This window comes from Rhincodon typus, chromosome 32 (genome assembly GCF_021869965.1).
Source record: "Rhincodon typus isolate 14 chromosome 32, sRhiTyp1.1, whole genome shotgun sequence".
NCBI lineage: Eukaryota > Metazoa > Chordata > Chondrichthyes > Orectolobiformes > Rhincodontidae > Rhincodon > Rhincodon typus.
In genome coordinates, this window is record NC_063363.1 from 1,945,460 (window position 1) to 1,956,501 (window position 11,042).

The 11,042-nt window shown below is 40.0% G+C and overlaps 1 protein-coding gene across 1 annotated transcript in view; it reads right to left on the minus strand.

The window, feature by feature from the left end:
- tecta (tectorin alpha) overlaps positions 1-11,042 on the minus strand; it is a 117,369-nt gene that overhangs the window by 5,277 nt on the left and 101,050 nt on the right. Inside the window, exons 23-26 of the mRNA XM_048615347.1 lie at positions 8,301-8,581; positions 4,479-4,589; positions 2,914-3,110; positions 459-622 (exon numbers count right to left, since the gene is read on the minus strand). Of these exons, the coding sequence (XP_048471304.1) occupies positions 459-622; positions 2,914-3,110; positions 4,479-4,589; positions 8,301-8,581 (753 nt within the window). The remainder of the gene's footprint in view (positions 1-458; positions 623-2,913; positions 3,111-4,478; positions 4,590-8,300; positions 8,582-11,042) is intronic.

An 11,042-nucleotide genomic window follows, 5' to 3' on the forward strand; every position in this document is an offset into this window, starting at 1 on the left:
CTGCAATTTTAACAAATTATTGAAAGACAAGAGTTTGTGGTTGCCCCTAGTGAAATGGGAGGTGTACAATTTCAATAATTTGTGCATCTGTCGGTTGCAGCCTCAAATAGGCCAATATATAGATATCATCTAATCTAAAATATTCAGGAACACTCCAGAGAGAAGATTTATTCATTGAACAGATTTAACAACCACAGTATAAATGATAATTCAGCAAAGTACCTAGAACCCCACAAAATCTGCTTTCTCATCAATTGCCCTTCTCCCACTCATGCTCATATGCACATACACACACTGCCACACAACCTGCTCCCCCATCCACACATACCCTGCCTGCACACACATAGACACAGAGACAGTCCCTCTCTCACACACTCTGCTGCAATAGACACCGTGCTCAGTGCTGGCAGGATCCTGGAGATGGAACGCCATTATATCTGATGTAGGGCATCACTTACCTCAGCATTGGCCTCACAACAGTTTCAAGAGAAACTTTCAGGTCAAGTTCGTAGGCACAGGAGAACTCAACATTAATGACTCTATCACGAGTAATGACATTGTCTGTGTTGTTCAGACTTTCGATCCAGACCGTATTTATGTACATGATATGCGTCTCATTTGTCTGTCGAGAGAGAATACTGTCATCCTGAGACTAGTATCCTGTTATATTCTACAGGACAGTCTGTACACATAGTGTTCCCATCCATCTCTGGCCTGGCAAGCAGACCTAGCACTCTAAGAGCGCTTGTGTTGCAGAGGTACTGTCCCTACCTCTGAGCCCGGAGGCCTGGGTTCAAGTCCCACCTGCTCCACAGGTATGTTTGAATATCTATGAACAGGTTGATTAAAATACCTAGCTACTTGATGAATAGGAAAGTCAATCTACCTTGGTCTTAAAAATATTCAGTGACCATACTTGAATTGAAGAAGAAAATTCCAAAAACTCGCTGCCCTCTGGGAGGAAAAAATAATTCTCATTCCTATCATAAATGAGAGACTGTTTATTTAAAACTGTCCCACGTTCTAATCTCTCTAACAATTGGAAGAATCCTTTCAGTATCCGCTCTGTCATCCCACCAGGCTTTTATGTCTCATTAAGATCACCTCACCTCACCTCACTCTTCTAAACTCCAGTGAATATGGATCCAGCCTGCCCAACCTCTTCTTGTAGGAAAACCCTTTCTCCAAGAAATCAGCCACGTGAACTTTCTGTGCTTCACACATGAGCTTGTGTTGGTGTCCATTTTGGTGTCCAGTGTCCATTTTCCCTTCTTTTCTTCATTCATGGGACGTGGGCATTGCTGGCTAGGCCAGCACTTATTGTCCAGAGAGGACAAGGACTCAACCACATTGCATATTTAGTTCAGACTGAGTAAGGATTGCAGATTTCCTTTCTAAAGGGCCTGAATGAACCAGATGGTTATTTATGACAAATTGGTTACATGGTCACTGTTAGGCTAGCTTGTTTAATTTTTCTACTTTTGTTATTATTGAATCAAATTTCATCATTTACTATGGTGAGATTCAAACCTTTGACCTCAGATCAAACCTTGGGGTTTTGGGTTACTAGTCCAGTGACGATACCATAACACTGCTACATGATCAATCAGGGTAATATGGAAAAGTGTGAGATTTATACATTTTGGTAGGAAGAATAGAGGCATAGACTATTTTCTAAATGGGGAAAAGCTTCAAAAATCTGAACACAAAGGGACTTTAGAATTCTCCTTAAGGTTAATGTGCAGGTTCAGTTGGCAGTTAGGACGGCAAATGCAGCATTGGCGTTCATTTCAAGAGAGTTAGAATATAAGAGCAAGGATGCACTGCTGAGGCTCTAAGACTCTGGTTAGACCTCATTTGGAATATTGAGAGCAATTTTGTGCTCGGTATCTAAGAAAGGATGTGTTGACCTTGGAGGAAGTTTACAAGAATAATCCTGGGATGAAGGGCTTGTCATGAGGAGCGGTTGAGGACTCTGGGTCTGTACTCAGTGGAGTTTAGAAGGATAAGGGAGGAATACTGAGAGACTTTTATAGAGTGAATCTGGAGAAGAAGATGTTTCCACTACTAGGAGAGACAAGGACCCAAGGATGCAGCCTCAGAGTGAAGGGATGACCCTTTAGACTGAGATGAAGAGAAATTTCTTCAACCAGAGAATGGTGACTATGGAGGCCATTGAGTGTATTTAAGACAGAGTTAGATAAGTTCTTCATTAGCAAGGGGATCAAGGGTTACAGGGCAAAAGCAGGAGAATGAGTTTGAGAAACATATCAGCCACGATTGAATGGCAGAGCAGACGCAATGGGCTGTATGGTCTAATTCTGCTTCTATAGTTTATGGTCACTTTCAAAGAGTAAACCATGATTTCAGCTCAGCATGTTTCCTCCTGTTAATTGTCATTATCAATCTACCCTCTAACTCTGCGTTTAATAACTGAGAGAGCATACAGCAAGGATGTCCCAGCTCCCAGCTGGCCCAGACCTGAGGGAACTCTGGGACAGACACTGATAGACAAGCTTACTCTTGTTCTATAATAATCTCTCAAATCAGAGGGGAATTCATCCTCAGCAGCTCCCACTCTCACAGGTCAAACTTCAAGTCCCAACACATTTCTCTCCAAACCTCCTCCTGAAGCTCTGATCCCAGAGAACCCAGTGTGTCCCCCGCCCTGAGCTCAATGATCCCTTTCCCTCCTCCCTGACAGGCCTATGCATCTTGCAACTTGACTCAGCTTCCAAAGAAGGGACAGGAATAGAAACTAATTACAAACTCCTTAACTGAAAGGACTTGAGTCTTTGGAAGAAGAAAGGAAATGTGACTGGGGAAAATGCTAGAACAATTGATTGCACCTGCTAAGAATGAGGACTTAACTAAATCTACTGGTGACAAATACTACAGGTAAGAAATACTCACTTTCACAATATTGCCACAGTTGTGGTTGGTATTATTGATGTGAAATGCAATAAAATCATCTCCTTCCGACCCCATACAGCGTATATCATTAATTCGAACATCTTCACGCTCAAAGCCCAACTGATAAAGTTGACATTTGGAAATATAAACGTCCATCTGTGAATATTTACACACCACGTCTGCCTGGACAATATCATCTGTAATGGCACGGCGAAGGAACAGGATTTAATAGTGAATGACAACTGTCTAAGAAGCAAAACTTGGTGAATGGACCAATCTACATACAGCAGTCTTGAACTGAAAACCCTTTGAATTGATAGCAGGCCCTTCTGGGTGCAAATGTGTAATCTGTAGACGATTCACAGCAAAAGTCTTTTCCCTCAAGTGTTGTATGTGGAACTAGGCAGTGGTTCAAGTTAACAGCAGAAACACATGCATGGAGAAGCTGGGTAAATAGGAAAGGAGAGAAAACTAGAGGAGGTATTAATCAAGTGAGAGGTGGTCCATGTGAAACATATACGCCAGCCTGTTCTAGTTGGGCCAAATCCCCTGTTTTGGTGCCCTAGACAATCGAACGCTATGTATGCCAAGAATGTACTTCAGTGCAGTATTCAGGGAGTGTTGTGCTGGGATATTAAGACAAGGTCTGTTGAACCACCGAGATGGATTTAAAGGATTTCGCAGTATGAACCACAAACAGAAAAGGTTTCTTCCTGGCGTCTGAACATTCCAGTTAATGAAGATTCTGATTAATTACCCAATTTTCTGTTTCTGACAAATAACTTTCAATTTTTAGTTGACTGAAATTGAGAATTTGAGAATCTTGAAAAATATGAAAGTAACTTCTTGCTTTTTATTGAACGAATGGTCTTGACTTTCTGGACCATTTATTTGTGAATGTTATTTCTTTTGGAGGAATCTTGCCAGTTCACACAGGGTCCAGGATCTGTCGCTCAATCTCCATATTTGTGACCATGAATTAACCTTTGGAATAAGATCTAAATAAATAAATTCAGGTTACTGATGTTTGTAACTGGGGTTGATCTATGGAAATCTGTAATCAGAGACCATGGACTGAATTTTCACATTGGGAGGGCAGGATTGGGGTTGGAGCTGTTTCCGAATCCCAATCCTGTCCTGGTCAGCAAGTGGAGCAAGAATAGCATCAGTCTTTGGAATTTTCATTGAGTAGCCCTCCCTTAGTCACATACGGATATTGTTCAATTAATGGTGGGAGAGGGTTCACAAAGTCAAACAGCCAATCAGATTCAACAGTGAAGTGCAAGTTGCCTCATCAGTCCTTTTAAAGAATTAACAGCAGAGAACTGACATGGACATATTGGTCGCCTCTGCACTGATACTATTCAGTGAGAATTCTAATTTACCCAGTCCAACCCAGGAAACTGCAGCTAATTCACCATAAGATATCTATTTTCACATTTATGTGAATGAAACAGCTTCCACCTGAACATATTGCTGGAAAGTTTCCTACACCATTCCTCCTTCAGTTAGAGATTCACCTACTCGGTATTTAGTTTAGGTATTCAGTATTTCTGCATATTTACCACTGTATGGGCTTGGCTCTTCTGGGCAGCCACAGAGATCACCATTACCCTGTCGGCATAAACTGTAGTTGGTACAAATGCCTCCAGCACATGGATCCTCAATCAATTCTGCTAAAAGGAAACAGACACAAATGGTTAACTCTCAGCAACCTCCAGCAACATTCACCTGCCAAGAACTGCAATCAAATGATGGACACACTGGAGTTTGTAGGAAACCATGCAATCCCTGTAAAATATTTGCAGCGTCAGTAGCTTCAGCTGTTCAACTGGAGCCTGAGCTGCTGGCATTGCAGGTTAATGGGGAGAAGGGAGAGTTGCCAGAACATATTAACAGAGTTTGAGAGTTGGTCAAAGGCAGAGGGGGTGACTGGGAGTCCGGGAAGCATGCAGATCCAGCTGCAGTAATAGAGGAAACTCTGCTGTTGACTTTGATCAACAGGTTTGAGGGACTGACTCATGTGGATGGGTAACTGACCATAGCAGCATGGTGTAGGAAGCCATTCAAGTGGGGAGGGTGGGTGGTAATAGAGAATGGTATAAATCGGTGGTGAGAGGAGCGAAGGTAGACTGAAAGGAAATGTTGTTTTTCTGCTACTAGGGTTAAAGTCAAAAACAGAGGGTGGTACGCATATGAAATGAGCTGCCAGCAGAAGTGGTTAAGGTGGGTGTATTAATGACAAGTAAAAGGCATTTGGATGAGTACATAGATAGAAAGGTTTAGAAGGATATGGGCCAAGTGCAGGGAAATGGGGTTAATGTGGATGGACATTTTGGTCAGCGTGGACCAGTTTGGGCTGAAGGGCCTGTATCCGTGCTTTAGGACTCTATGACTCTAATGGGAGGAGCCTTGACAACTGAAGAATGATGTCCTGCTGAGAAATGTTGAGGAATTATGTTCCAAATTAAAAAGCAGGACCTTAAATCGCAGGATTGTTACTTGAGCCACTTGCTCATAGGCTTTGGGTCAAGCATATTAGAAAAATATAGTTCAAAAAGTGGCACGGGAAGAAATGGTTGCAATTCATGGGTCACTAATACCAGTACTATGGAATGAAGGTCCATTTGAACTGGATTGGGTCAGTGTCCTGGCAAAGCGTGTAAGTAGAGCGATTGATAAGGCTGTAAACTAAAAATGGTAGGGGGTGTGGGGAGTGGTGAAGTCTTAGGTGAAGGAGAATTTAGAACATACAAATATTTGAAATGGAAACAGTAGACCATTTGGCCCCTCAAACTTTCTCCACCTTTAATAAGACCAAGGCTGATTTGTTTGTGTTTTGAATTTTACATTTCCATCTACTCCTGATTCCCTGCCTTTAAATAATCTATCTATTCCTGCCTTAAAAATATTCACCGACCCAGCTTTCTGAGACAAAGAGTTGCAAAGTCTCAAACCTCTGAGAGAATAAGAAAGAGTTTGTGTTTCCATCCTGAAAGCACTACCTTAGTGGCCCTAGTTCTGGACTGACCACAAAAGGAAACATTCCTTCCACATCCACCTTGTTAAACCCATTCAGGATCTAAAGAGAAGAGTCAAAGCAGCTGAGCATTGTCATGATTTGGGAAAAGACATGCAAATTGAGACAGAGTCACAAGGGAATTTTATGATAATGCTGTATCACTTCGTAGGAGCTTTCTTAGTAGTTTCTGGGTGTTGTGTAACCAATTAGGAGTAAGGTAATTTTTTATTAAATGTTGTGCTGTATAGAGGTGCATACTAATCTTAGTGTCAGTGACATATTCCAATTTCAGAATTGTTAACTTAAAAGTCATTTAAGAGGGGAGAACTAGTTAAGTTGATTGGGTATATAGTCTATAACTTAGAGTGCTAATAAAACTGAGGAAAAAGCAATTGTTTAAATGAGAGAAGTGCTGCAAAGCTAAGTGCTGGGATCTCAGCTATTTACAAATTTGCATTCCATGAAAAAGTTAAAATTCAGCAAGAAAGATCCATCCATGTTTCAGTAGTAAAGTTACAGATTACATTAATTTAAAGGAAGAAAATGTGGCAAAAAATAGTAGGCAGCCTGAGGAAAATTGTAGAAACCAGCACAATACCACTGAAGTTGATAAAAGGAAAAAAAAATAAAATGAGAGTAAACCTGCTGAGAATATAATGAAAAAATGTGGTAAGAGCTCTTACAAATATATAAAAAGGCAAGTAGCAAAATAAACATTGGTCCTTTAGAGGCTGAAACAGAAGAAATTATAATGGAGCATGAGGTACAGACGTGTCTATACACAACAGACAGCACAATTACATACCAGAAAGCAAGGATACCCCATTGATTTAAGTGAGTGATGAAATTAAGGTAATTCTTTTTCTGTAAATGATATTACTAGAGACACTAAAGAGACTAAAAAATCAGCAAATTCATAGGGTCTGATGACCTCCATCTCAATGCTGTAAAAATGGTAGCTGTAGAGATGTTGGTTGCATTAATTATATAATTTTATGAAATTATACAGATTCTAGAATGATTCCATTACATTCAAAGTTAGTAAATGTAACACCACTATTCAAGAAAGAGAAAGTCCAAACCAGCCAGCCTATCATCAATCATTGGGAAAATACTGCACTCTGTTATTAAGAAAACCTTAACAATACGTTTAGCAAATCATTGTATGTTACGATCAATATGAATTTATGAAAGGAAAATCACGTTTAATTAATTTGTTATTTTGAAGGTGTAATTAGTAGCGTGGATAAAGACATCAAGTAAATGTTGAGTTCTGAATTTCCAAAAGGTATTGAATAAGTGCCACAGAACAGGGTTATTATGCAAGATAAGAGCTAATAGAATTAGGGGTGATATATTAGCAATGGACAGAAGATTAAGGGGCAGAAAGCAGACATCAGGACTTTCACGTTGGCACCTGTAATGAGGGGAAGGCTTCTGGTGGATTGGAAGACTGGAAACATTAAATGATGAGCGTTGATGATGCAAAGGGATTGGTTATGGGACAAATAAAGGAAAAAAGGTTGTGACTAAAGGCTTGGGAATCACAGGGTGGAGGCACAGGCTTAGGATAAGAGGTTGATCATTTAGGACTGAAGTGAGGAGAAATTTTGTCACTGCAAATCTTTGGAATTATCTACTGCAAAGCATTGTTGCCATTCCATCATTGAAAACATTCTTAACTGAGATTAATTAAAATTTTAATCTCTCAGGGAATCAAAGGATATAGGGAAACAGTGCAAAAGTGGATTATGGTTGAAGATCAATCATGATTGTATTCATTAGCAGAGTGGATACAAGGGGCCTTATGGCCTACTCCAGTTCTTCTTTAGTTTTGTGCACTTAGACCATCAGAAGCATTTGTTACATGCATTCAAGTGAGATGGCCTTTTTTTGTCCATTTGTTCACAGAATGTGGGCGCCACTGGTTAGGTCAGCATTTATAACCCATCCCTAATTGTAAAATGGATAGTTAAGGAGTCAACCACATTGCTCTGGGCCTGGAGTTACACGTAGCTAGACAGATAAGAATGACTGATTTCTTTCCCTAAAGGACATTAGAATGATTAGATGACAAAGTAGGAAATAAGGCACAGAATTTATCCTTGTTTACAGATCTCAGCTTCCTAACCACTAGCCCAGTGTCACAGCAGTCTCTCTTTATATTTGGTCAAAGACCATAAATCAATACCTGTCCCTGATTATGCTTAAAACCAACTAGAAAATTGAACATGACATTAACACTATCGCTAGCTCAAAGACCTAAAACGCAAGCCTGGGGGGGAAGGTTGACCCTAAGTCCAGGAAAGAACAGAACCTGATTCCAGGCCAAATTGCCCTCCAATCTGTTACCAGCTCCTCTTACAGCAGTTTTCCTGCCGAATCCAGTCAGTGCTCAGGATCCCCCTCAAACGACATGCTTCTCCGTATGCTGCCAGTGAGCTGCAGATTTGTGATCTTTCATCCCAGTAACAAGTATCTAATCCACAGGATGTGTAAAATGGCATTGGGTTGATGAAGCCATAACACGGCTGGAAGAATCCCTTCATTTCAGTGAGTTTCAGGCACCTTCCTTCGTTCTGTAACTGGATGATGTCCTGATTATCACAAGTGAGTGATAATGCAGTGTATTGATCTTCATCACAACTGTGGGATACACAGAGCTGGTCAATATACTCACAAAAGAAAGAAGAAATCAGATTTTCTTCCTAAAGTCTTAATAATAATTCAGGTGCGAAATTAGGGAGTCAAAATAGTGGAAATAAGAACTGCAATAGAGTCCTGAAGGAGGTTCTATCAATTATTACTCATTGTAATACATCCAAGTTTGCAGACGACCCAAAGTTGAGTTGAGGGTGAGCTGTGAGGAAGATGCAGAAATGCTTCAGTGTGATTTAGACAAGTTGAGTGAGTGGGCACATTCATGGCAGATGGAAGATAATGTGGATAAATATGAGATTATCGACATCAGGAGCAAAAACAGAAAGCAGATTATTATTGGAATATACATCAAGACTTGGGTAACTTAAGCATTGATGGTGCACCAGGCAGTCAGGGAAGGCAAATGGTACATTAGCCTTCATAATGAGAGGATTTGAGTTCAGGAGCAGGGATGTCTTGCTGCAATTGTACAGGGCCTTGGTGAGACCACATCTGGAATATTGTGCAGTTTTGGTCTCCTTATCTAAGGAAGGATGTTTTTGCTATAGAGGGAGTGCAGCAAAGATTTATCAAATTGATTCCTGGAATGACAGGACTGACATAATGAGGAACACTTGAATTGGTTAAGATTGTATTCACTGGCATTTCAAAGAATAAGGAGGGATCACATAGCAATCTTTAAATTTTAAGAGGACTAGATAGATTAGTTGTAGGAAGAATGTTCCCAGTGATGGGGGAGTCCAGAACCAGGGGTCACAGTCTAAGGTTACAGGGTAATCACTTAGGAGTGAGGAAACATCTTTTTCACCCAGAGTGAGGAGCCTGTGGAATTTGTTACCATAGGAAACAATTGAGATCAAAACATTGAGTGATTTAGAGAAGGAGTTGGATATAGCACGTGGGACTAAAGGGTTCAAAGGATATGGGGAAAACTGAGTTTGATGATCAGTCATGACCATAATGAATAGCAAAGCAAGTCTAAAGGACTGAATGGCCTACTTCTGCTATTTTGTATGTAATAAGGGCTCCAAGTATAATACTAGAAAGTTCGGTGGAAAAGAAAGCTGTGAGAAGGATGCAAAGGCTGATTGAGTAAGAAAGTGTCAGATAGAGTGAACTCATCCATTTTGATAGGAAGACTGGAAAAGCAGATTTTTTTTAGAAAGGTGAGAAGTTAATTGAAGATTGGTACTCAGTTGTTTGGGTGTTCTTGTATGCAAATTATATAAAGTTACCATTGAGGATTTTGCTAATACAAGGAATAAATAGTTTGGAGACCAGATTGACTGAGTATATCTCTACAATGTGAACTGGTGAATTTAGTGAGTACAGGAATTCCATACAAATACATAAGAGAAGCTCTTCAAGAACAGTCAAAGAGAGGGCGTAAGAGATAGCGAGACCTGATAATCGAATTCTAGAGCTATAATTGGGTAAAAAGGTAGTGATTTGTTGGCAGATTTTACAGTTATAAACCAGTATAAACTTTTTATAAACTAGAGCAATAGTTTAAACTGAGATATAAGCACTGTATTAAATTTATAACTTGTCAAACTACTGAATAGTACATAACACAGTTTTTGAATGATTCGCAAAATGTGAAACCCTAATTTGTTCTGTTAGTTGAAGTACAATTGAAATGACTTGTCATGTGATGGGTTACAGCTGTAACATATGGGAGCTGCTGACTAGCTGTGAGACCCATGGTATTCATATCTCAGTGACTGCAGTTCAAGGAACATCAGATCCAACACAGCAATGAATCAGAAAGGGAGGAAGTTACTGGAAACTTTTTTCCAGGACCAGTGACACCCCTTAAGTTAAGTACTTCACATTCTATAGTATAGGACTTAGATATTATTTAAAAACAAGAAAGTGTTATTGAAGTATTTTGTCTTGCATTCATTAGGACAATTGCAAGAATGCTGACACATTGAAGCGTTCAACTTTGTTTTACCTGCAAACTCAAAAGGTGATACTTTCTCCTTAACCAATCAGAGTCAACTTGCAAACCAATCAACACCCTTTTCTACTGATTATCAAATTTCGAACATTCTTGTTTTTGTCCTGATGAGTGCAAGACAAAAACAAAATTCAGCAAAATGATTGTTTTCAGCAATATTTCATAATTGCCTCTTGGTCAGGAACAGGAAAGTGTGACTGTGAGTGAGGCAGATATGGGGACCCAAAAAGTAACACTGGAGACCAATTTGTTGCATTTGTGTGGATGAGAGCAGGGACCAGAGGTTTTACCTTTAACGAAGCCATGTTGATTCTGCCTGATTTATATTTTAATTTTCTAAATGCCCTGCATCTACCTCCTTAATAATGGATTCTGTCAATGTGTGACAGATGTTAAGATGTAGTAGGAACTGCAGATGCTGGAGAATCTGAGATAAGAAGGTGTAGAGCTGGATGAACACAGCAGGCCAAGCAGCATCAGAGG